This window comes from Crotalus tigris, unplaced genomic scaffold (assembly GCF_016545835.1).
Source record: "Crotalus tigris isolate CLP2741 ecotype Arizona unplaced genomic scaffold, ASM1654583v1 scf7180000017573.2180621, whole genome shotgun sequence".
NCBI classification, from domain to species: domain Eukaryota; kingdom Metazoa; phylum Chordata; class Lepidosauria; order Squamata; family Viperidae; genus Crotalus; species Crotalus tigris.
Genome location: NW_024096483.1, coordinates 1211849 through 1239071, shown reverse-complemented (window position 1 = coordinate 1239071; position 27223 = coordinate 1211849). Strand labels below are relative to the sequence as shown.

General features: G+C 37.9%; 1 protein-coding gene across 3 annotated transcripts in view; it reads right to left on the bottom strand.

The window, feature by feature from the left end:
- Positions 1-25098, bottom strand: part of WASF3 (WASP family member 3) — a 34804-nt gene extending 9706 nt beyond the window's left edge. For 2 of the 3 annotated variants that reach the window (XM_039356583.1, XM_039356566.1), the window contains exons 1-5: positions 24964-25098; positions 7715-7857; positions 6970-7104; positions 5920-6073; positions 1970-2087 (exon numbers count right to left, since the gene is read on the bottom strand). In XM_039356583.1, coding sequence (XP_039212517.1) covers positions 1970-2087; positions 5920-6073; positions 6970-7104; positions 7715-7847 — 540 coding nt within the window. In that variant the 5' untranslated portion in view covers positions 7848-7857; positions 24964-25098. Of the gene's footprint in view, positions 1-1969; positions 2088-5919; positions 6074-6969; positions 7105-7714; positions 7858-24462; positions 24732-24963 lie in introns of those variants that run through there. The other variant, XM_039356574.1, reaches the window with a different exon arrangement.
- Between the last annotated feature and the right edge of the window lie 2125 nt (positions 25099-27223).

The following is a 27223-nucleotide window of genomic DNA, read 5'->3' as shown; positions in this document are numbered from 1 at the left end:
CACATTAAGTATCTTGAAAATATTTTCTCATTACATGCTGTGAGTCAGTACAAATGTACCTACAAATAGCCTTTTGTTGAATCGTCTTCCAGCTGCAAATTAAGCCTATTCAACTTTTAATTTTGTTCCTCAAATGAAGCATGTATTTATTCTGAAACAAGCTGATTTCCATATTTCCTAAGACTCAGCCAGGCAGTTTGGTTTTGTTTCTCTCAAGCATTTCTCATGTTAACTGATTAGATACTTGTTCAATAGTTGAGGAATTTGGACAGTTTTTTTTAAAGCCAAATCAAATCAGTGTTTCCAAGGTTTGTATGCATATAACTTTCGAATAGCTTCTTACAGCATAGGCTCTCCATGTTCAGAAACCTTGTTTAGAACTGGCAACTTAATTGTTAAGTGAAATAGTCACTAAGTGATACCAAGACTGTGCTTACAATTTTACTGCAGCTTTCATTTTACTTTACAGACCTGCAAAAGTCGTAAATGTGGGGACTAGTTGTAAAGTTACTTTTTCATCACTGTGGTAACTGTGAATGGTCACTAGATGAGAACTACCCTTTCAGATTTACAGAGTGCTGATCATTTTGAATAAGTGCTTACTCCGTGCTTATTACTATCATAGTAGATAGACAGACACTGAACCAGGTGAATTTATCAGGTGCTGCCTGAGGGATGACGACAGTTTAGCAAATTCACAGATGTAAATGCAAAACTATTTTTGCAAATAGGCATTTTTTTGCTGGAAACTGGCAACAAACATTGTAAATTGCATTCATGTGACCACAGAATTCTACAACTAGTCATATAGGTGAGTCAGTTGCCAAGTACTTAAAATGCTGTCACATGACCACAGGGATGGGTGTGACATATTTCATGATGGTCAAAAGTGCCTTATGGGCACCCATTTTGGGCCCGTTGTAATTTTCAATGGGTATTAAGTGACCAGTTGCAAATCAAGGACTTTCCGTAAATATAGCTAAGAGGGAAAAATTCTCAGCGAAGCAGTTCACAGTTCACAAAATGAATACCGTAAAAAACACTGATAGCACCATCTGTTAGATTTGTTTTTCAACCCACATTTCTCCATAAAGTCCTATCAAATCCCTGTTTCCCACAGTTATTACATCTCCTTTACTATGTGCTTGTTCTTTGTGTCACCACACTGACAACATGTAAGTTCCTCGTAGAAGAAAAACAATAGAGCAGGTCACCCAATCACTGCAATGTGATATTCCTGTTTCCACAGAGCCTCTAGATCCACTAACTTGTCTTTTGTGGCACAGTTAAGAAAAACAAAACAAAACAAGAATTACTCTTTTAATTCTGTTGCCTTTCATGCATTACCTGAGAGTTTCAGTCACTTAATTAGTTTCAGAGCTCCACGGATTGCTCACATAGCACATATACACACTTATTTCAAAAAGTATGCTATCAATTTCCTGATTTTTATTACAACTCTATGATCTGAAAATGGAGAATTCAGGCAACATTCCTTCATGATCTCATTTATATGCATTCACATTTCAAAGAAGCAAACTTCATTCCTCAATCTAATCTATTATTTATGCAGCACAGCTATAACAGAACTATGCTAATCCTTCAAAGTTGAAGCTTAAAATAATGGAAAAGTTCTTCAATTTGCATTAGACAGAAACTCTGAAGGATTTTATGAAATTTTTGTAATAATCCAAAATATCTTCCAAAATGTAATTACCGGTATATTGTAAAACTAACTGGGAGTTTCTCTAAATGCTCCATTAACAAATCTCCAGAATATTTTTCTTTTCAAAATGCAAATAAGAAAGCACACATTTAAAACGAAAGGTAAAGGACTAGTATGAAATACAGAACAGCTTTGTCTTTTACAACCATTCCTATGTTGTTAAAATACAGTATAAGCTATTTATTCTAAAATATGATTGATAAATTATATTTAATTTTTTTAAAAAAAACTGTTTCGATTTACCTTCTGTCGTCTCTTCTCTTTTCTCTTATGCTCTGTATCTTGTAACATTTTTTCTTTCCAGAGGTCAAAGAAATAAGAAGGATCAGTATAAAATTTTAAGCCATCTTTTTTATCATCTCTGTAAAAAAAATGGAACAAAACACTATTTTAAATGGCTATTCCTCAGACTCAACTCAGTATGCTAATGCAGATTTCACATAAAGCAGCACATAAATGTGCTGAAAGTGGAACAGGTCACTATTACCTCCATTAAGTTAATTTCCAATGGAAAAGATTCTTGAATACCTTGGAGAGCTCTGCCAGGCATAGCCTAGAAGTTACTGGGCATACTTCATATTTGCCTAATGAGCTCACAGGAGACCTTTGGGCCCAACCTATTTCCCAGAGTTGTTACTATGGGGATAAAATTATGGAAGATCCCCATTTATGCCTCCATCAGATTGTAGTATGGATGGGCCTTACTGGGAGGACTGAGTGAAAAATGCTAGGAATATATGTGAAAAGTATCTAACCTCAGCAGAAACGCCCAAAGTCATCTAAGTTGCCCAGCTAAAGCAAATAGACACCTATATTGGGTAGCAGTTATGTAGAAGATGATGTAGGTAGATGATAATCACTTCAGTGACAATGGGAAAGGCATATCTTCATACTGCAGAAAGCAATGGTAATCCATCCTATATTTTGCCAAAAATACCCCACACGGATATAATAATAATAATAATAATAATAATAATAATAATAATAACAATAATAATAATAATAAAGTTGGAAGGGACCCTGGAGGTCATCTAATCCAACCCCCTGCTCAGGTAGGAAACCCTATACCGTTTCAGACAAATGGTTGTCCAGTCTCTTCTTAAAAACTTCCAGTGTTGGAGCATTCACAACTTCTGGAGGCAGGTTGTTCCACTGATTAATTGTTCTAACTGTCAGGAAATTTTTCCTTAGTTCTAGGTTGCTTCTCTCTTTGATTAGTTTCCATCCATTGCTTCTTGTCCTGCCTTCAGGCGCTTTGGAGAATAGCTTGATTCCCTCTTCGTGGCAACCCGAGATATTGAAACACTGCTATCTTGTCACTCCTAGTCCTTCTCTTCACTAAATTAGACATACCCAATTCCAGCAACCATTCTTTATATGTTTTAGCCTCCAGTCCTCTAATCATCTTTGTTGCTCTTCTCTGTACTCTTTCTAGAATCTCAACATCTTTTTTACATCGTGACCAAAACTGGATGCAGTGTTCCAAGTGTGACCTTACCAAGGCATTGTAAAGTGATATTAACACTTTACGTGATCTTGATTCTATCCCTCTGTTAATGCAGCCTAGCACTGTGTTGGCTTTTTTGGCAGCTGCAGCACACTGCTGGATCATATTTAAGTAATTGTCCACCAGGACTCCGAGATTCCTCTCAGTTACTACTATTGAGCAAGGTACCACCTATACTGTACAAGTGCATTTGGTTTTTCTTGCCTAAATGTAGAACCTTACTTTTTTCACCACTGAATTTCATTTTGTTAGATAGTGCCAAATGTTCACGTCTGTCAAGATCCCTCTGTATATTAAACTGGCTATTCCTGCCAGCTTGGTTTCGTCTGCAAACTTGATGAGTTCCCCATCTATCCCCTCATCCAAATCATTGATGAAGATGTTAAAGAGCACTGGGCCCAAAACAGAGCCCTGGGGCACTCTACTACACACTTCCATCCATGTAGATGCAGTGATTACGGCCAGTCAGCTAGTTACGAATCCATCTGGTGTTGATTTATTTATTATTTATTTATTTATGAGACTTATATACCGCTTTAAGTGCAAGCACTCTCTAAGCGGTGTACACCAGTAAGCATGTATATATATATATATATATATATTTACATTGCCCCCAACAATCTGGGTCCTCATTTTACCTACCTCGGAAGGATGGAAGGCTGAGTCAACCTTGAGCCAGTGAGATTTGAACCGCTGACCTGCTGAACACAGTCAGCTAAAGTGGCCTGCAGTACTGCACTCTAACTGCTGCTCTAACCCACATTTTCTATCTTATTAAGCAGTAGGTTGTGATCTATTTTTTCAAATGCGTTACTGAAAACCAAGTAAATTATATCCACAGCATTCCTCTGGTCCACTAATTGTATCACCTGGTCAAAGAATGCAATAAGATTTGTCTGTATAATGCGGATAGGATAGGATAGGATAGGATAGGATAGGATAGGATAGAATCTAGAAGGGACCTTGGAGGTCTTCTAGTTCAGGTTCCTGCTCAAGCAGGAGAACCTATACCTCTCAGACAGGTGAATGTCTAGTCTCTTAAAAATCTCCAGTGATGGAGCGCCCACGATTTCTGGGGGTAAGCTGTTCCACTGGTTGATTGTCCTCACTATTAGGAAGTTTCTCATCCTTCCCTCTGATGCTTTGATGAACAACCTGGCCCCCTCTGCCTTGTGGGAGACCCTCTGATACTGGAATACTGCTATCATGTCTCCCCTATTTCTTCTTTTCTTTAGACTAGCCAAACCCAAATCCTTCAGCTCTTCTTCATATGTTTTAGTCTCCAGGCCTTTGATCATCTTAGTTGCTCTTCTCTGAATTTTTTCCAAACTCTCAACATCTTTTTTGGTGACCAAAATTGGCTGTAGTATTCCAGGTGTGGTCTTACTAGGGTTTTTATAAAGCGGTAATAATACTACATGTGATCTTGATTCTATGCTTGTTTATACAACCCAGGATTGTGTTAGCTTTTTTGGTTGCTGCTGCACACTGCTGGCTCATAGTCAAGTGATCGTCCAGTAGGACTTCAAGGTCCCTCTCACAGTTATGTTTTTAAGCCAGGTCTTGCTCAACCTGTATTTGTACCTTTGGTTTTTCCTGCCTAAATGTAAAACTTTGCTTTTCTCCACATTGAAACTCATTTTGTTGGATAGGGCCCATTGTTCAAGTTTGTCAAGATCTTTTTGGATCCTGAGTTTGTTTTCTGGGATGTTGGCTACTCCTGTCAGTTTGGTGTGATCTGCAAATTTGATGAGTTCCCCTTCAATTCTCTCATCTAAGTCATTTATGAAGATATTGAAGAGTATTGGGCCTAAGACAGAACCTGCGGTACCCCACTGCTTACTTCTCTCCATGTAGATGTAGTGCCATTACAGATCCATCAGCCAGCTACAGATCCATCTGATGGTGATGTTGTCTATGCCACCTTTTTCTAGCTTACCAAGGAGTAGGTTGTGGTCTACTTTTTCAAATGCCTTATTGAAATCTAAGTATACTACATCCACTGTGTTTCGCTGGTCTATAGTTTAATCACTTTATCGAAGAATGAGATAAGATTGGTTTGGTATGATCTGTTTTTAACAAATGTGTACTGGCTACTAGTTATGACCTTGTTTGCTTCTAATTATTCACAGATCTGTTTTTTGATTATCTTTTATAGGATCTTCCCAGGTATTGATGTTAAACTGATTGGTTTGTAGTTTCCTGGATCCGTTTTTTTCCTTTCTTGAAAATGGGGACCACATCAGCCCTTTTCCAATCTTCAGGTACTTCCCCGGTGCTCCAGGATTTATGAAAGATGTGGTGCAACGGTTCTAAGATAACCTCTGCCAGCTCTTTCAGAACTCTGGGATGTAACCTATCGGGTCCCACTTATTTTCTATTTGTAAGGATTAAGTCCAATACAGCTTTATGTCTAGTTCCCTCCTCCACCTTTTGGGTGACAAAGTTGTCGGCTAGCTTGGTTAGGAATCTGTTTGATCTCCTGCTCACTGCAGAGTTTGTCTCCCAGTTGATATTTGGATAGTTGAAGTCTCCCATTACTACTGTAGTATGCTTCCTACATGCATTTGTTAACTGGATACATGTAGAGCATTTTTTTTTCTCTTGCAAAAATACAATACATGAGAATAGGAAGAAAAACTTCATATCCAGCTATATCAGATTTATCCATTTCAAATTACAATACCTGTATGATGTGAGGATATTCAGTGGAGGTGGTTTGTCACTCTGATTATAAATATCAGCAACAGGATTGGGAATGCTGTTCTTTGAAACAACCTGTTGATCCTGTATTGTACAACTTTTGAATGCTTTCTTCATATTAATATCTTGCAATGAAACTGTTAGCAAAAAGAAAGGAGAGATAGCCACACAGAGTCTGAGAGTAGCTATTTACAATATGCAAGTGAAATGACTGAAGAAAAGCAATTAAAATGAATGACCACAACTGATGCATCTCATTTTGTATGTACAACATGAATTGTGTGCTGCACATGAGTCAAAATGGTGAACAAAAACAATCTGTTCTAATTAAAATAGGGAATTATTCAGATCTGTGTCTTATCAGCTTTTATGTATTGCTTTTATTGTTTACATTCCATATTCTTTCATATATATATATTCCTATCAGTATTATTTCTTTTCCTTTCTCTTTGACAATTCTTGTAAAAACAAAAAAAGACAATATAATAATTTTGTTAGTCTCATTGATTTTGATAGGTATATAATGCATTTCATAGGAACAGTCATAATTGTCATAATAGGAGAGCTTATTTCTTTAATGTTATCATTACTTTTTTAATAGCAATACTTCATTAACATTCAATGAATAGTGTTCTTCCCATTAAAGTAAAAACATTCTAGCAAAATACTGAATATGGATTGTACAAAATGGCTTAAATGCTAAAATCTTGTTAAAAGAACATTAAGATGTATTCTAGAATATTTTTAGATGAGGGCTGGTAAGCCAACTTGGAAAGATCCTTCTCAAGCAATATAACAAGCACATTGCAAAAAAAGGCAGGGAGAGAATTTATTTGTCAAAAAATATTAAGAGATTTTATTAAAAATTTATTAATTTGCTATTCCTAAACCACATACAAACATGGGTGTTTTTCTGAAGCAGATACTATTTTAAGCAATCAGTTACACCATAAAAAGTAATAACTGCTGAACAGTTAACTACGTCTTTTTGTCAATAGCACTTTTGGCATAATACTTGCATGAAACTGCCTACCTTCTTCCACAGCTGAATCCAGTTGAGTAACCTTGACAGACAGACAGTCAATTCTGTCTTGAAGAGAATTTGCCCTGATGTAAAAGTTGTTGGCTTCATTAAACAACTCACCAAATATGTCTTCAGCATGTTTGCCTAGAGAGAAAAAATAGGATCATGTTCCCCAGTTTAGAAATAAATATTTTTATTAATTATTTATTTACAAATATTTTATAATGCTAATTTACCAGATCTTGTGACATTTTTTAAAGAATATTATAAAAATTCTTCAAGTTACTGTTTTTACTGTAATCCTGAGGGCTTTTTGTAAGCAATTCTATCTATAATCATCCAGTATCTTTCAACTTGACTGATGACTACTGCTTAAAAATAACATTGCAATTTATAACCTCTCTGAATGGCCAGGACAGCTACAAGTCCCCAGAATGATATGAAGAAGCAACAGCTATGAAGCAAAAATAGATATACCCAACCAAACATCCTTATATTTTTTCTGCTGTTCTTAACTTCATCTATAAAAACTAGGCATTTAAAATATGGAATTATAGGGTAAGGTACCCCAACATATGAAGTTTAGGAAGATTAGAATCCATCCCACTTCATTGTGTCCCTTTCACAGCACTTGTGTTTCTCTCCCAAAACTTAAGATAAACTTGAAAGATGCCTCATGTTCCTCAATTTGCCATATAAAAATAGGAAGAAAGAAAATAAAGAATGGCATTAAAAAACAACTCAGGGAACTTACTTAAGCTGCTTAGCTGACGTATGATGGCAGCGAGAGTACTATTGGTTACACATTCCAATTCACTAGTAATTCCTTCAGGTAATGCTCCTTGGCAGAGGTGCCGAGGTTCAATATTCCTTTTGATTAATGGCATGTTTCAATGTCTGTAAAAAGAAAGAACAAAACATTATTTTCATCCTCCTCCAACATAAAAGCAAGAGTTAGCGTAATGTAGAGTGAGAAATGAGTGCAAGTCTCACAGAGAATGTGACAGTGCATTTTTGGCTAATTATCTCAGGAAGATCATCCATGAAAAGCATTTTTTTAGTTGTGGCACCCATTTATTGGAATGCCTTCTCTCTCCAAATAAGCACAGTGAGCTTGCTCTAGTTCAGGCATCTACTAAAAATATTCCTATTCTTCTTTACCATTTGACAGCCCAAATATTGCTAGCAAATTCATCACTACCACTGTTATAATTTTGTATTTTATTGAATTCAAGCGTACTCTTAATACTGTGTATTGCATGTCAGGAAATATATACTGTATTTAATTAAACGATCTCATGAAACTTGCTATATAGTCTCTTCCTTAATACTGAAGAGGCATTAACTGTATTCTTTCTCTGCATAATTTGTGGATTTGCAAGTCTTTAATTCAATATCATATCCCAGAACAAAACATTTTTGTAGGAAGCCTTCAAAAAGAGAACTAAATAAATGTGTTCATCAAAAAGATTATTAAAACTTCCTGAGGCTTCCGGTTCCAGATCGCAGCGCTGCAGTTGTTCTAGCAGACTTCTCTCTTCGCCGGTCAAGTTTCTCCCGTCGGTAGACCCTTGATTGGGTCGAAGGTCACCCTGGAGGGGCGACCACTGTTGAGGAGAATGCCTGTCTGACTGCAGAGGGGTGGCGGCACCCTCTGCAGTCCAAGCGACCTTCTTTGGGCCGACAGAGTAAAGATCGGTCAGTAAAATGGACGATCACTTAGCTGCACCAGAACATCTAAGCGAAATAGAACCACTATGGAAGATTCAGTGGGACCTTTCCTTGCCTCTCCTTTCCTATTTATTCCTATGAAAAGCCTTTGGAATTATTTCCCTATCTTTTTAAAGCGGCGTTGTTGATGGGGGAAGAAAAGCCTTGGAACAAAAAAAAATTAATTTCAACTTTTTCAATGATTGACTTTATTTTTGAATATTTGGGGATCCTAAAATCCCTAAAATCTCTGTTATAGAAATTTAATATGCTAGCAATTTGGAGAATTTTGGTTTTTTTTTCCTATTTTCTACTGTTTTTATAACTAAAGAAAAGAAGGAAAAAAGGAAAATAGGAAAGAAATTATTTTTATTGGGGGTTTGGAAAGACTGAATAGTTAACCCTCTGGGGACATCTTGTGGTGAAATTATTTACTGCAATTGTTATTTCCTCTCTTTGGACTCTGAGCCTGTCTTTGACCTTCAAATTATCTTAAAAGGGAAAGATAAAGAAGCTGTACAGCTGGGTGGAAGGTGATATTGACTGATTGTTATTAAATATAGCCTCCATCAAAAGAATAATGGCTTTATATAACACTGAAATGGAGGAATTCTGTTCAGATCTCAATTACAAGTATATATTGGACAAAATTCTTGAAAATACTGAACTAGTAATTGCCTGTACAAAAGAGATTATCTGTCAACAACAAATTAAAGCACAAAGTGTAAGTGAGCACTTTGCAGGCTAAGAAACAGCAGAAGGGTTATATACTCAAGAGACCCGTTCTCAACTTTATCCACATTTGATGCTAATGAACAAATGAGCACGGAAACTAAGGATGTCACCCCAGAAGGGCAGGCTGATGTCCAGACTCCAACTGATTACCTGACAGATAAAAAACCAATAGGAGGAGAACAAAATAACATTAAAAAGGACTCTACATTATTTTATAGACAATCTATTGAGACTTAGGATGATTCAAAAGTGACTGTAATTAAACTAGATGCAACTTCAGAAAAGATGAAGATTGATGTCCAACTATGAACTATTGAGAATCGCTACAACTTTTTCATTAGCCTATTAAAATGGACAATGGGAGATTTTTTCCTGACTTACGCGTTACGGCAAGAAATGGAGGGAGTTTTATTTGCGGACATAGAGACCTTACTATGGAAACCCGTTTGGAACAGAAAGAAAGCTAGAATAAGATATAAATATCGAATTTAAGATTACACTTATGGGTTGCAATGGCTTTACAGAGATGCGGATTGATTTCGATTTGGATTCTTAAAAGGTGTTTTTAAGATAAGATTTAGAATTTAATATTGAAATATAGTAAGAATATATTCTTTGGAATAATAGATCTTCCTTCTTTTCTCTTTCTTTTTCTTGGTTTGTTTTTGTTTCTTTTTATTGTTTTTTCTATTTTTTCTATGCTTTTTTATTATTAGACATGATAGCTAATTTGTGGAGCTATAATGATAAAAAGATTGTAATGATGGAGGAGATGAAATTAATAAATGAAGAATTACTGAATAAGAAATAGAATATAGTTGAGAAATGTAAGTATGTAATTATGGAAATAATATGCTTAAATAAGAGAAATTATGGACACCCAAATTGTAAATAATATCTTTGCTTAAGGCTAAGTTAGATATATTTGGAAATTAATAAACCTAAAACAGGGTTTGATTTACATTGCTGAAAGGTTGCTGATAACTTCTATTGATTAATCTAATTCTTATTTAGGAATGTATTAATGAATTAATTTTACTTAGAAATGTATTAGCTTGACTATATTATTCTAATTGTTAGAGAGGGAAATTTTAAGGAGCATTACTTGAGCCATATATGTATGATGTTATTGTACTTAACTGATTACCCTATCTCCACGTTGTTTCTTAAGCATTCTGGTGCAAAAATGGAAAAATCAATAAAATTGTTTGAAAAAAAAAGATTATTAAAACTTCCTAATGTATGTCTGGCTAGACTATGAGCAAATTACTTAAGAGGTTTAGAAAACTAGGGACCAAACCTGCTTCTAATTTTCCAACAGCTGCAGTAAGAAAAAAGTGTAGATAGCAAGAAGACAAGAAGCAGCTGACATTTGGTGCTGAACAGGAAATGATTCTTCAGGATCTTGTACTTGGCAGTCTAGCTCCTCATGAGTAAAAACAGCAGGAATGGGAACGAGCTACTTGTTACCTTATCTGCCGGCTTCCCCATTAATTTTCCTTATGGGAAGCCAGCAGGAAAAGTTGCAAATGATGATCATGTGACCTCAGGATGATGCAACTGTCATTAGTGTGAACCAAGCACCCAAATCATGATCACCAAAAGTTCTGGGATGGTGAGAACTTTTGAGAATTGGTCATAAACACCACTCACTCACCACCTGTAACTTCAGTCTCTGATAAAGTCATCATTAACCAAGGGACTACCTGTAGATTTATTCTCCATGGTGCCTGAAAGCAGGAGAAGAACTAATAGTAGAAGCTTTAGAACAGTGTTTCTCAACCTTGACAATTTTAAGGCATGTGGACTTCAACTCCCAGAATTCCACAGCCAGCAATGCTGGCTGTGGAATTCTGGGAGTTGAAGTCCACATGCCTTAAAATTGTCAAGGTTGAGAAACACTGCTTTAGAAAGAGCTCTAAACCTGAAGTAAGGAGGAAATCCTGACTCTGTGAGCTCCTATGCAATGGAACAGCTAGCCTCTTTCTAGAAACATGGAACTCCATTACTGGAGGTTTCAAATAAAGGCTGGACAGTCATTAGTTTGGATTGGTCTGAGGATTCCTGTCCTGGGCAGAACTTTGGACCAGAAGACCTCTAAGATTTCTTCCAGTCATATGAGTTTATGTTCTTGGAACATCTAGTCTTAATATATTTCCACAAATTTCTGCATCATTTAGAACCTTTTTTTGTAGGAAGCAAAACAATTTCAGCATGTTTATCACAAGATTCTTCACTTTGGGTTTTCCGATATAAATATAAATAATGCTGATATAAATGGTTGCATAATTTGCATAATATGCTCAACAGAGCATAATCCCCTCTAAGATAGACGGATTTGTGTTATCACTGGTTTTGATTTGGATGCTACAAGTTAGATGTTAACCTTGAAACTCTTCAAGGAATAGCTCCCATGAGCAAAATCACTTGGGAATTTTACATTAAGGTTAAACAAAGAAGGATAAGAGAAAATAGGCTGTAATACCTCTGTTTCTAAATTAATATCTCCAAGGTATTTGATCATCCCCATACCTCACCAATAGAAAATGCCTATGTGGCATTTTTATGCCTCATAGGATTTTTATATGCAAATACCTTTATTTCAAAATGAGCCTGGAGGAAGGGAGGGGATGAAGCAAATAGGAAGCATATGAAATAGTAATTGTCATGTTTTGATTCTTAGCTACAGAAATCAGTACCAGAAATAACATACATATATACACATACATGTATGTATATTACTCTATTCTAGTTTCAGTTTAGTAGTGACTACAATCTTTGGAATGTAGTAACTATTCCAGAAAGTTTCCATAATAAAAAAATAATTCTGATTAAGTTGCCTCTTGACATATTACAGGTAATCCTTCATTTACAACTTAATTTCCTGCTTTCAAACACCATGAAGAATAAAGTAGTCCATGATTTATTATTACAATTAAGTCCAAAATTTCTGATGCTAAGTAAAACAGTTGTTACGGGAGTTTTGTCACATTATACAACATTATTTGCCACAGTTAAGTGAATCAATGCAGTTATTAAGTTAGTAACACAGTTAAGTGAAATTCCCTATTGAATTTATCAGAGGTCGCAAAAGGTCATCACATGACCCCAGGACACTGTAACTGACATAAATATGAACCAATTTCCAAGCATCCAAATTTTGATCATGAAACCATGGGGATACTCAGAGAACGAAGTGTGAGAAACTGTGATAAGTTACTTTTTTCAGTGCCATTATAACTTCAAATGATCACTAAATGAATGGTTGTAAGTGAAGGACTACCTGTATTCTGTCCAGCTAAGGTCTTCTGCAGTCACAACATAAGCCTAAAACTGAAAATCCGGCCTGTCAGATGCTATATTTTTTCTATCCTGCTCTATGGAGTAGAGAGTTGGTCTCTGACAGAAGGCCATCTGAAGAGACTAGATTTACAGGCGGCTGTTATGTATAAGCTGGGTTGACAAGATCAGAAATGAGGAGGTGATAAGCCGCCTGGGAAAGCCAAGGGAAATCATCAAAACAATTAAAAAAATGAAAATTAGAATATTTCAGAAATGTGATGCGACACCTAGAAAAATACGGCATACTCCATTTAATCCTCCAGAAGATGATCATGGCTTCAAAATCTAAGGCACTGGTTTGGACAAAACTCAGCAGCACTTTTTTGTGCGGCTGCTGATAAAAACAGGATTGCCAACATGATTGCCAATGTGGATATGGCACAAGAAGAAGGATTTCTAGCTATTGTTCTACCAAAACCTCTCCTTTCAGCATAACACTGAGAACAAGAAACAGAAGTGAGAGGCATCTGTACTGAATACCTATTAGCCACAAATGCAGAGTTAGAATTGATTGGCTGAAATACTGACTTATCTTCATATAAATTATTTAAAGAACGCAGGAACTCAACTTACCTATATACAAAGTAATTCTCTATACAGTATCTCTCTCTTAATCCCTTAAATAGCAAGATTTTTTTCTTAGGGTTTTTATGCATTATCTTTATTGCCAAATGTAGCAAAATTTTGCTGATTGCATTTGATCACATTTGTTCTTTGAATATCATTCCCCTCTGCTTTTCAAGATTTCAAGTGTTAGCTTTCAATTGTGAGATCCTTATGAGTGTTACCTCAGCTCCATTTATCAAGTTCTACAAAATACTATCCACCTAAGGGGAAAAAATAAATCACAGCATTGACCTTGCAGGAAAATTACTTCTTACCCAACAGGGACTGATAATATTGGCAAATAATTCTGCTACTTCTTAGTCATTAGCACAACTGTAACCATTTGTACTGTAATAAGTAATGGAAGATGTAGTGCAATTACAAACTCTTGAGAGGATGATGCCTGCTGCTTCTTGTATGAATCACTGCTATGGGTATGCCTCCTTCCTATGGAAGGTAGTGGCTGATGATTTACTGCTCCAAAATCAAAGTAATCAGCTCCTTTGAAAACAGGCAATCCTCGTGCTAATAATTCTAAAAGCCAACATTTGCAAATGAGTGGGAAACATTGCTGTAATCACAACTGATATTCTGAATTCAAATCTCGCAAGGTCAGAAATTTGAGTATATGGGAAGTTAGCTATGTTTCTGACCACCATCACCACACAAACTGGGTACAATCCAAGCTCTGGATGCTAGTGTGGTCATTCTGTTGGAACAGCCAGGTCATAAGGTGAGGAAAAATGAAATTACTTTCATTTTTTAAAATGAAATGAAAATACTTTCATTCTGTCGCAGCTCTCCCACACTTTCCATCTTATGATTATGTTTCACTTGTTATAGTTTTGTTGCTTCTATAAATAAGGGTTAGACATTAGGTTAGAGTCTAGAAAAGAATTATTGTCCTTTCATAACAGTGGTTAAGAAGATTTTAGCTTTCCTCCTAATAACCTAGTTAATGTAAATCTGTCACAGCCTTGGAGGTAAGCATACTAGGTAGTGAGCACTATTACACAATGATTTTGTAATTCGGTTAGAACTGAACAAGCTTCCTGGATAAGAAACAAAATGTTATCAAAGAAAAAAGCCCACCAAGTTTCGCTTTGGAAAACGCACCTTTGGGACAACCATGACCTGAATGATTGAGAACCTCCATATACATAGCACAATGTTTATTCTAAAATTTTAAAAAAGTCTGCATGATATTTCATATTAGAATAGACAAGTCTGATAAGATATGATCATCTACTTTTATTGTAGTTATGGGGGAAAAACAATGCAGCACATTAAAACATAACAGAGATGCAAGAGAAACAAAAATATTATGGGTAAAAACAAAACAAGCAACAAACTACCCATCACCCATTTAAATAGTTCATAAGAGCAGACATCTAAAACATGCACTTTTGAAGGATAACAGAGATAGCAATTCTGTCATTTATCTGAGACCAAAAAACAAAAAAAAAAAGTACAAGCAGCTTTTTCAGGTTCCATGGCCCCCTTTGTTTGGATTGAAGCTATGTGAATAATCCAGATTTCTCCATACTAGGGAGCAATACAAGAGACCATATACTAATGACCTCAACTGCATCCCCTATAGGGATGACATTATTTGAAGTGGGGAATTTTTCAGAATGAGGGCATGACATCAAGCCAAGTTAAAATGGGATTGGATAGAATAGTATCTGGAATCCTGCTCTTTTTCCATCTTGTGTCAATGATTTTATTCAGTTTACATTGTGATTTTATTGGGTGTGAGAGGTCCTTGGTGCTCTCTGAGCTTGGTTGTTTTCTTGCAGACGTTTCATTTCCCAAACTAGGTAATATCATTGCTAGATGTTCCCTAATTTGGATAATAAAACGACTGCAAGGACCCCTCATCTCAGATCCAAGCTACAAATATTCTCCTTTATTGGTTTATTGGGTGTATATTTATGTTTGATGATTTTAATGTTTTTATGTTGTAAACCACCCAGGGTTGCTTTGAAATGAGATGGGCAGAAAATAATAACAATAACAACAACAACAACAGCAATTTTCTCTTCCAATAAGAAACTTTTCAATATTAGGGGCAAGCTGAGGTTTCTGACATTCAGTGGGCCTCTCTTCCTTTGTTTAAAAAACACGTTTCCTGTATCCTAAGCAAAGTTATTGGGTAAAAATCCCCAGCAATTAATATCCTATTTTAAAGATTTCCACCATAAAGCAATAAAACTCTCTTGAAGAACACTAAGATTAATTTATACTAGTAATTAGAATGGTTTTAGGCCTTAATTGTAAACATTCCTGCTTGGAACTGAAATATTACATTTCATACAAAATATTGCAAAAAAATATCTCTTGGAAATCTAGACCAGTGGCCCCCAACCTTTCCAGCTTTGCAGACCAGCGGGGGAGGAGGGGAATAGTCCCGTGAGAAGAGCAGGCACACACACAGCTCCATTTGTGAAAGCAGTGGGCACTCGTGCACAAGCATGAAGCTCCATTTGTGTGAGCAGTGGGCACAAATGCAGCTTCACTTGCCCACGCAAGTGCTCGCCTCTTGCACGAATAGAGCTGTGCGCATGTGGTCGCCCTCCGCTTGCACAGCCTGGTTCTGAATGGGCTGTGCCCTGGGGGTTGGGGACCTCTGATCTATCTACACTGAAATCTTTCCAGTGGGCATAGTATTTATCAGTCCAGATTTGTGAGGAATCTTAAAACTTTTAGTAGTCCTGAAATATAATCGCTCTTTTTAAATTTGAAATTGACCAAGAGATGCTAATACATTTATTTGGCTCTTTTATTGATCAAATTCATTTGGATAAAAATGTAATTGTAAAAGTTAATACTAAGTATTTGGCTACTATATTTTAATATTTTAGAAATAGTGCAAATTATTTCCTTACAGGTACAGTAACAGTCTCAGACGCCAAGCTATTAACTTTCGCTATAAAGAAGTTTGATCTTTAGTATAACAGACTCCTAAATACCGTACCAGTTGATGAGAATAACATATACCACTGATTTATGCAGAAGTTGGCTATACAACCTCTGCCAGTGTTAACATTGCCACAGGTCATCATCTGAGGGTCAAACCACAAACTTTAGTGAACTCACACACAGACAATCACTTTGCCACGTGACTGCATTTGTTTTTTTTTACAGAAGATAACTTCACTGGGGAATATAATGGGACTTGGAGGCAGAGATAACCACAGTCAAGTAAAACAGAGATAACCTAAATGCTAATGCACCGAAGCTGCAAATCCTGATACAGAATCAATATTGTCAGCTCCCAGGAGAAACAAGGCATATTTTGGTTTACTGAAAGTAAGTAGCAAGCTTATAGAGAAGACATACCCACATGCCAGTAATTCTTTTTCCAACTATGGTTTTTACAGAATCTCACTGGAAAGAATTTATTAAGAAACAAGGGTTCAGGTTACACGAATTCCATTAACTGGCATATTTACTGACATATATCCTCAACAACAATTACAAAGGAGTCCTGCTCATTTTCTTACTGCCTCTCTTATGACCTGGCAAACTGGTGAGTCTCTTTATTGATAACAAAAGAGCTTGTAAGTGGCTGTTTACAGTATAAAACTATATCCTGAATTTTCATCAGTTTGGAAAAATCATAGTTAACCCTCTCAGACAATTATCAAACCATTTTTAGGCAGGTTTGTTGAAAAAGCGATTGGGCTTTAGTCACAGACTTTCTTTACTGATTATTTGGATCCTTTCCAATCAGATTCGTGTATGGAATAGAAATTGTATTACTCACAGGTGGATGACCTGTGATAGTAACTGATTACGAAACCCACATTCTTTCTCAGTGGCATTCGGTATCATCAATCATAGTTTCCTAATGGCTACCAGCGAGGGTTAAAGATTGGAGACACTGTCCTATAGTGCAGGGGTCCCCAAACCCCGGTCCATGGCCCAGTACTGGACTGCAGCTTGTTGGGAACTGGGCCGCTCAAGCGATGGGCGAGTGCATGAAGCTCCATTTGTGCAAGTGGCGGGTGCATGTGTGAAATCATCCCTTCTCCCCGCCACCATTGATCCACGGAGCCAGAAAGATTGGGGACCCCTGCTAGAGTGGTTCAACTTCTTTCTGGTATTACGGGGAAATAAGCCCTTGGAGACTGTAAAGTGGTATACTTTAACGCCAGGATTAACACAAAAAAAGCATTCAAGAAGTAAATCAAGGAACTACCAACTCAAATGATCAGGTAGCAAATGATAACCTAATCAAGGAACTTTAAAGGAGAAAACACCCTCATCAGCACTGATGGGGCAAACCACTATATGTAACAGACAGCAAACTCCACTCCCTTTTAGCACTGAAGATGTTACCTAGACTACAAGGAAACAACCAAGCTCATGGGGCTTGAGAGGGACTCAATAAAGTGGTGTACTCTAGAGCTCTGCCTTCCCCCTCACTCTCTCAGGTCAGGCTACTGGGAAAGGCTATCCATGTTTTAGAATATTCCTTTTTCCATTCTTGTCCAGTTATCTAATGCCCTGGTGGGACACTGGTTAGAATCCAGTATTGTAGGCTAACTCTGTCCCCAGTCTGAAGTTCAGTCTTGAGGGCTCAAGTTTGACTCAGTCTTCCATCTTTCTGAGGTCAGTAAAATGAGAACCCATATTGTTCGGAACAGTACACTGACACTGTAAACCGCTCAGAGAGTGCTGTAAAGTACTACAGAGTGGTATATAAGTCTAAGTGCTATTGCTATTACCTCTTCCCTATATCTCATTTGGATTCAGTTTTTCCCCAGCTCTTCTCTTTTCTTCCTAATGCAACCATCCTTTTGTCTCATTGCCCCTCCATCCTGCTCTTTTCTCCTTTCTTCATGCTTATGCTAGAAAGAATGTGTGATTATGTTTGTGGGTCAACGTGGTTTGCGCTTGTGACAATGCTTGATATATGTAAATGAACAACTTATTTTTTATTAATGCATTTATAATCAATTTTAATCATTAATTCAATTAATACACTTTCATTTTTTGTCATTCTCTTGCCCTTTGGCGGGTGTGTACATTCTTTTGTGTGAATCTACCAGGAACATACACCCACCTACACACATACATATATACATGCAGTTTGGAAATACACTCATTTATTTATGGGGGAAATCTTTATGATTGTTTTCAGATGAGACTAATAGACCCAATTAAGAAGTTTGGGGAGTTGAGCACTGCACAGGACTTTTGTATTTTTAATTTCTTTCTGACTATTTTTTCTTTAAGCAAGGATCATGTGGCAAGCTGGGTGAAAAACAAATGTAATAAATAAATAAAAACTTGAGGACCTTTTTTGTGAATACAATGCTTCCTAATACTAAGGAAAAATAATAAAGCAGAAACCAAAAACAATAACAACTATGTTATACAACATATTCCTTATAATCACTTCTGTAATTACCACTACACTGTGCAATTAATAATACAGAATTAAAGTCAATTTAGGAATAACAAGATGCATCTGAAGTATCAAAAGTTAAGATAACTTATCAGTCATGATTGAGGAAGCATCAAAAATATGTGTCAGCAGACTATAAATGTACAGTATAGGTCTCATTCTTTTATGATGAAAAAAAACCAGTTAAGGAAGAATAGTTTTTAGAACTAAAGTAGTATATTTCTGTGACTTAAGTTCAATATGAAGGCAACATGAAAATTAAACAAATTGCTTTGGGTTCCTTTTTCTTCTATTAATAACAGACTCAGGATGCGTGTAATTCATATTAACAGAGCAGATAACCAAACACATACAGAAAGCAATACTGAAAAGGCTGATCTGTATGCACCCCATGATTAAGAGAAATTGTGAAGCTAATATGTAGCCAAATATGCACAAAGGCTATTCAGCAGTGTGAACAATTTGTCCAAGTACTTTTCAATTAGTTATGTAAAAGACCAAACGCTAACCAAGTAGCTCTGAATAGAAGCTTCCTCCAAATGAAGAGAAGGCACCTGTTAATTTTATTTAACTGATAACAATATACAAACACACATGCACAAAATGAAGAACATTTTTCACAAAATTTCTTCATGGTTTTACTCAATCTAGTACCCACTTCAGCTAAATATAAAAATAAAATGCTTTAAATCAGTGGTTCTCAACCTTTTTAATGCCGTGACCCCCAACCGGTCTTAAGTTGAGGACTACCCAACCAGTCGTAAGTTGAGGACTACCCAATCGGTCGTAAGTCGAGGACTTTCCCTGCCCAGGACCACCGCACATGCGTGGTGCTGCCCCCTGCGCTGGCTGAGGCGTAGCTGGCAAGTGGCAGAGATGGAGCAGGCCGATCACTGGCTGGGCCGCCAGCTGGCCCAGCCCAAGGGAGGTAAGGCACCCGCTGGGCCCCACGCATGCCAGCAACCCTCCCTGCGCCCGCCGGCCTCCCACCTCCCACCCCTGGCCTTACATTTTTAGTAGTTGCTCAGCAGGGAGGGGTGGAAACTTCCAGACAGCTTGCCTTCGCTGCAGACAACTTCAGCACCGTTTGCAGAATGGGACTTTTGGTGGGCTCAGCAGGCCAGAGACAGCCTGGACAATTCCTATTGGCTTTTGAAAGCCAATAGAATTAGACTCTATTCAAGAGAGTCTATTCTATTGGCTTTCAAAAGCCAATAGAATAAAAGGGAGTAGCACAGCTAAGGAAAAGGGGGAAAAAATGGCGGACTGCGTTGTTTGGCGACCCCCGTGAAATGGTCGTTCAACCCCAAATAGGGTCCCGACTCACAGGTTGAGAACCACTGCTTTAAATCATATAAAGTAACATACTCTTGATATTTTGGATTAGATAGAACACATAAAAAGCTGTGATGTGAGATCACTGGCCAGTTTAGGTTTGGTATAATCTGGAGAGTTCTCTGATAAATACGTGGGTGAATATGTTGAAGGCCTAGCTTGCTGCTGGTATCATACAACTTGGGCCCGTGACAAAATCATCCCCTTGCGTGGTTTGTCTCTGTAAGCCAATTCCAGATGGTTCCTTGGATACCTAGACTCTTTAAGAAATAAAGCAATGGAAACAGCATCTAGAGCAGACATGTCAAACTCACAACATCACGTGACGTCACGCAACATATCAGAGCTTTTTCCCCATTGCCGGCAATGGGGTAGGCGTGGTTTCCTAGTGACGTGTCCGGCCCGCGGTCCGGCAGTTTGACACCCCTGATCTAGAGTGTCAGTGGATCAGTAAAGCAATCTGAACACAAGTATGAGCCCATGTTCAGGCTTAATCTGTAGCAATAAGAGGAAAACACTGGTTGCTTCTTAATTTGGTGACTTGTCATTCACGTGGCCATGTTTCAAATGGTCAATTTTCTATTAGAGAAAAACCACACTAAGATTCTTCTCGGTCAGGACAATCAGACTGTGGAATAGGGTGCTGGAGACACCTGAAAGAAAGCTTTGGTAGTCGGACCTCCTCCTCAAGAGGGCCTCTCTGAATCTGAAGGTACTGGGAAATTACTGGTTAGTCTCCTACCATCACTTTTGGTTGTTGGGATAGAAACAACTACAAAGCACTTTAGGGTAGGGGTCTGCAACCTTAACAACTTTAAGACTTGTGGACTTCAGTTCCCAGAATTCCTCAGCCAGCATAGCTGGCTGAGGAATTCTGGGAGCTGAAGTCCACAAATCTTAAAGTTGTGAAGGTTGCAGACCCCTGCTTTAGAGGAAATGGATTAGCTATCACATTATGTTCAGGCCTGGAAAGGGAATAGAGATGGCATTGTCTGTATTAGGTTTTGTTGACAACTGGACTGATATGTCCACCCCAGTCTTTATACACTTCTCCGGCCCCTTTAGTATCATTCATTTTGGTATCCTTCTGGACACTCTGCAAGAGTTGGAGCACTGTATGGCAATGGTTCTATTCCTTCCTTAGCAGATGGCTCTACTTAGTCTGATAGGGCAGGAGAAATCTGAAGCAATTTAAAAGCTACATAGCTTGGTGTGTAGTTGTCTAGAGCAGTAGTTCTCAACTGGTCAGTGGATCCTGGGGATCCACGATGTCACAGGGGATCCACAAAGGCTTGAAGAAATGTTATGATTTAAATCTTGAGTTAAAGCTTGGTGGGCCATGGCCATGGTCTGTGACCACGAAAAGTATTTAAAGAGGGTCCATGGTGAAGAAAAGGTTGAGAACCACTGAACAAGAGAACTGATTCTCTTATTGGAATCAGCCTGTCCAGCATAAACTACCAGCAGTGTCTCACGTTAGAGCAGTGGTTCTCAACCTTTTTAATGCCGTGACCCCCAACCAGTCGTAAGTCGAGGACTACTCAACCGGTCGTAAGTCGAGGACTACTCAACTGGTGCAGCACTGTTTGCAGAATGGGACTTTTGACGGGCTCAGCAGGGCAGAGACAGCCTGGACAATTCCTATTGGCTTTTGAAAGCCAATAGAATTAGACTCTATTCAAGAGAGTCTAATTCTATTGGCTTTCAAAAGCCAATAGAATAAAAGGGAGTAGCACAGCTAAGGAAAAGGGGAAAAAAAATGGCGGACTGCATTGTTTGGCGACCCCCATGAAATGAGAACCACTGCGTTAGAGAGCTGAAGGATACTGAGGCTTAGCAGTTCTGTTCTTTTGAGGGGCTGGGTCTTCTAGTGAAGATCCAGTCATTAACCTGCCTTCCAGAAGCTTTAAACAATGCTTTAAGAATTGATTGGATTAGGTAATTTGGTATTATTAATTTTATTCTATGTTGTCTTTGGTTTGATATTTTAATTCTATACTTTTACTGTATATGGTTTATGGTGTATTTTATCTTGTAAACTACTGAGAAAACTTAGGGATTAGTGGTCTATAAATGCGATAAATATTCTTCTAATGTCATAAGAGCCATGTGAAAAAAGGCAGATTTTTTTTAAAGTCTGGATTTACATAGTTAAGTTAAACTATGTAAGTTTAATTATTAAATTTATAACTGGTTATGAATTAAAGTATTAGTCTCTATCTATCACAGAAAAAAGAATCTCTATAATATTCAGGTGAAAAATACTATGTAGCATTTCCTGGATGTCTTGAGCCTTCCTGATACGTTGATTACTAAACTTGAATCTATTTTTTTGAGATCACAATACAATCTTTTGAATTTTATTCCTATAATAAAGCTGCTAGAGATATTGTTGACATAACTGTAGCAGTGCTTTGGAAAATGTACTCATCCATCTATAGCACTTATGAGCTGGATCATCCATCATTCTGTGAGGTCAGCTATTAATGTCACTTTCAAGTATGATTTATGCTTTTGATTCTAATCAGAAAGCATATCTATTTTGTAGTTTTTATAGTATGTTAATTTGATGCTGCTGTATTTAAAAATACATCAACATTCTAACTACAGAAGACATGGATAATCTACACTGAATGCTCAAAGTCTCAAAGGTGTATTTATGCCATTAGTTGTATTTTAACTGTAGAAGCAGGCAGCTACTTTAGGTGTGTATACACACACACACATATATACACTTATAATGTATACTATCACTGTTGTCTTTTAGCAATGCCTAGATGTAGTGATGCCAAATGATAGCAACACCAGGAACAAGGAATATGAGAAGTTGGAGAAGTACCAAAACTTGAAAGAGGACCTAGAAAGGATGTGGAAAATAAAAGGTAAAGTGGTCCCCAGGGATGATAGGAGCACTCGGGGCTGTGACTCCTAAGCAGAAGACTGGCCCCAACAGATCCCAGGAACAACATAAGAGGGGTGTGTGTCACCTGTGAGGCAGCCAGTAGAAGGAAATATGAAATTCTGGTGATTCAGTGCTGAAGACAAGGCAAGATAATGGCTCAATTCCAATATCATAACTATGTGTTGAGCTACTCATTGCTCAGAATCCAAACTAAGGTGAAAACAATTTGTTCTCATTTTCTATCCACTCAGCAATTGCTTTCATAGATCTCTCTACTTTTCTACATTCTTTGGATGAAAAACAGTAACAATTATTCTGACTTATTAATCTGAATATCACCTGAAACCAATTTGTACAAATGAGGAGTTACAAACAACTTTATGCTTTCCAGTTGTGATCTGCCAACTTATACAAAACAGGATTTATCAGTTCTGATACTATACCTATGGTTAAGATTACCTAATTCTTATTAGGCATGTCTAAATTAAACCAGAAAGGTTAATCAAAATAAAACATTCTGTTCTCAGTAATAACTGTAGAAAGAATATACTGTGACTGTCCAGTCGCATAATCATAATCATGGATATGAAAAGCACTTAAATGTACTGACACTGTACCATACACAGCCTTGTTCTGGAATAACTAGAGTTCTGTTAAAGCAAAATATCTATTACTAGGCAATTTGGGAGTGACATTGTATCAATACTCTTTTTTTCCATAGTGCTTTAACTTTTCATCAGTAACCATTCCTAGTTTTTGTCTTTAACATTTTATAATTGAAATTTACATCTACTAGAATTTATTTATTTTAGCACTAGGCAGCTACTTTTCCCATTCCAATACACAAATTAAACCTGCCTATTAAAGATACCATCACCTCATCCATTAAATAAGCATTACAAGGAGTTACTGTAAACAGAAATAAAAATCAAAAGCTTTGTTTACAGTTCGGGACAGGTAGTGAAAACTGGTCTTGAGAATTTAGATTCCCCATCTTCACAGCTATCTAACTTTTCCCGATACAATTTACTTTCCTTTCAAACTTAATCCCACACAGTAAAAGGCTTCCATGCTTTTAACACCTCAAACGTATTAAAAAAGCAAGTATAGATTTACCTACTTCCAATACTAGAGATTTTACAAACTGGAGGTGTTTAGCCGAGAGTATTTGCCCGGTTTAATTCAAAAGTTTTGTAGAAAAGAGCTCCAGGACCGGGTTGGGAACGCATAAAGAAAAGGCTAACTCCTTGCTCGGAACGGGGAGGCAGCCCGCATACCGGGCCACAAAAACCCTGGAGGAGGAGGGGGGGGGTCTTGAAGACATGGGAAAGCGAGGCTCCTGGGCGTGGGGTGGAGTCTCTGCCCGTCTCGTCCCCCCCCCCCTTCTGTCCCATCGCCGCACTTTTGTCTGAAAGCGCGGAGAGTCATAACTCTCTTTCCACGAGCTGCGACTCACCCTTTACGAAGCGGGTCACAAGATCGGCAGCAAAATCCCGGTCGGGGGGAGACTGACGACGCCAGCGCCTCATTCTATGCCCGCCAAGAAGGGGGCTCCGACGAGCGCTTCATCCCTCGCGAGGGATGCGACGCGCGTTTTCAATTTGCGAAGAGGGCTGGAGGAAACGGGAATTAAGGGAAAACTCTCCCACACACACACACACACCTCGCTTCCCTTCTGAGAGGGAGGGGCCAAAATAAGAGAAGAGATTGCCTCAACTCTCTGCAATTCCAAACTCACAGAAAGGGTGGGGAGGGGGCAGAGACACTCGCCGCTTCTAATTAAAAGCCCCTATCGCCCACCTCGCCTTCCCCCCCCCCCGGAATCACGGTTAGCGAAGAGGACTGCGCATTTGTCCCCAAAATGGGTTTCGGGGCTTCTCCCCCTCTCCCCTCCGTCCCCTTCTCTTTCTCTCTCTCTCCGTCTCTCCCCTCCCCCACTGCCGACCCCCGGACTTACCCCTCGCCACATTCCATCTGCCTGGTTGGGCCAGCGCGCGCATGCACAATCGCGCGCAACCGCTAGCCGTGCTTACCGCCCAGCCTGTCCTTGGGCGAGGATTATGGTAGTAGAAAGCCGCTCGGCTGGGCTTCGGAGCCAGGCAATCCCTTCCCCCCCTCTCGCGTTCCCGAGTGTACGAGAAGTTAGCCCCGCCCAAAAGGAGGCGGGCGCAAATTATTATTATTATTAATAATAATTAATAATAGTGCTACGGCCGGGGTTGCTTGGGGGGCGATTAGGATCTCTCTCTCTGTCCGAGCCGCAGAACTGATTGGCTTTAGCGGTAACCAGTGAAGGAACAGAGAGAAAAACAATATCTTTCCTTGGAGGATTTATGGAACAATAATAATAAAATGCAGGATTGGTTTGATCCCGAGCCAGATTCCTTCACTCCTCATCTCCTTGGTAGCTCTTTAATTACGAATTTGAAGTTTGCCCCTCCTCCAGAACAAAACAGAATAATGGCGATGCTCTTACAAAGCGAACTGTTTTGTTAAAAGCATTGGAGTTTTGAGAGAAAGTTGCAATCGGGATCAACCGGGAGTTTTTGAAAGGCGGAAAGGATCCGCTTCTTGGGTGGGGGCAGACGAACGTCTTTCGTAAAATAGTGCAAAAATCTGTTAATTCGTGGGAAGAATTTACAGTTTTGTGATCCAAATCTTTTTCTCTGTCACCTGTCCTATTTTCTCATGCTCCTGTCTTCCTAACAATTCCTCTTTCTTCCCCCAACCTATTGGCAAGTCCACATGCCAACAGCCTCCGTTCTTCATTTCTTCAACAATAGCATTAGTAATAATGTTATTAAAAACTGGACATACACTCTTGTATTCATTCGAACAAAATATTAAAACTGTTTATACTCAGTGTGTTTTGCATGAAAGATAACTAATAGCAGGAATTTCTTTTGTGTATCCTTTTCATAGTTTCCTATTCTTAATGATTTACAGAGCAAATTCTTCAAAAGAATAATGACATTAATGGATAGATTAAGACATCCTTCCTCAGGCAACAGAAGTTTAATGTACAAAAAAGCAGACACCCATTACATTTGTATATTTGTATGCTGCATGGTTTACATACTAAAACTGCAGTTCCAAATGTCTGGAAGTCATCCCTTTTGAAGTGGGTGTTTTGGGACAGTTTTTTAAATTTTGTTTTTGAGCAAGCACAGTATTGCTTTTTTACACCAAGGCAGGAAAAAACCAAATCTACAAGTACAGATTAAGCAAAACCTGGCTGAAAAACTGTGGGAGAGACCTTGAAGTTCTAATGGACGATCACTTGAACATGAGCCAGCAGTGTGTGGCAGCAGCCAAAAAAGCTAATACAGTCCTTGGTTGTATAAACAGATGCATAGAATCAAAATCACGTGAAGTATTAGTACCACTTTAGTACTGCCTTAGTAAGACCACACTTGGAATACTGCATCCAGTTTTGGTTACCACATTACAAAAAAGATGTTGAGGCTTTGGAAAAAGTGCAAAGAAGAGCAACTAAGATGATAAAAACATGTGAAGAACAGTTTCAGGAAATGGGTATGGCTTGTCTAGAGAAAAGAACTAGAGGGGCCATGATAGCCGTATTCCAGGGGCCACCACAAAGAAGAGGGGATCAGTTTATTTTCCAAAGCACCAGAAGGCAAGACAAGAAACAATGGATGGAAATTAATCAAGGAGAGAAGCAACCTGAGAACAATTAACCGGTGGAACAGCTTGCCTTCAGAAGTTGTAAGTGCTTCATCAGTAGAGGCATTCAAGAAGAGACTGGACAGCCGCTTGTCAGAAATTGGATAGTGATCAGTTATTAATTCCTATAAGTAAGATTAGCTTTAACTGCACCAGTGCCATCCTAATTAAGCTGAATATGGATTTTTAAATTTGTGTTTTTCTTTAAATACACATATTCTTTTCTTTTTTTCTTTATTTTGTTCCCTGATGTATTTCTCTTTTTTTTAAACCTTTTGTTTGACTAAAAAATTTTTTAAAGAAAGTATAATTTACAACATTGTGCAGTAATAAATGATGCTTATAATTATCATTAATAGACCATTGATGTATACATTGTGAATTTTATGTTGGATTGATGCAATGAAATAAATTATTTTTCATTTATTCCAGATTCCTATTCCATTATTTCAGAATGGTTTCCTGTCTTTTGAATGAGAGGAATAAAAAGAAAGTATAATAAAATATAAATTATTTCTTGCAGAGGTAATAAT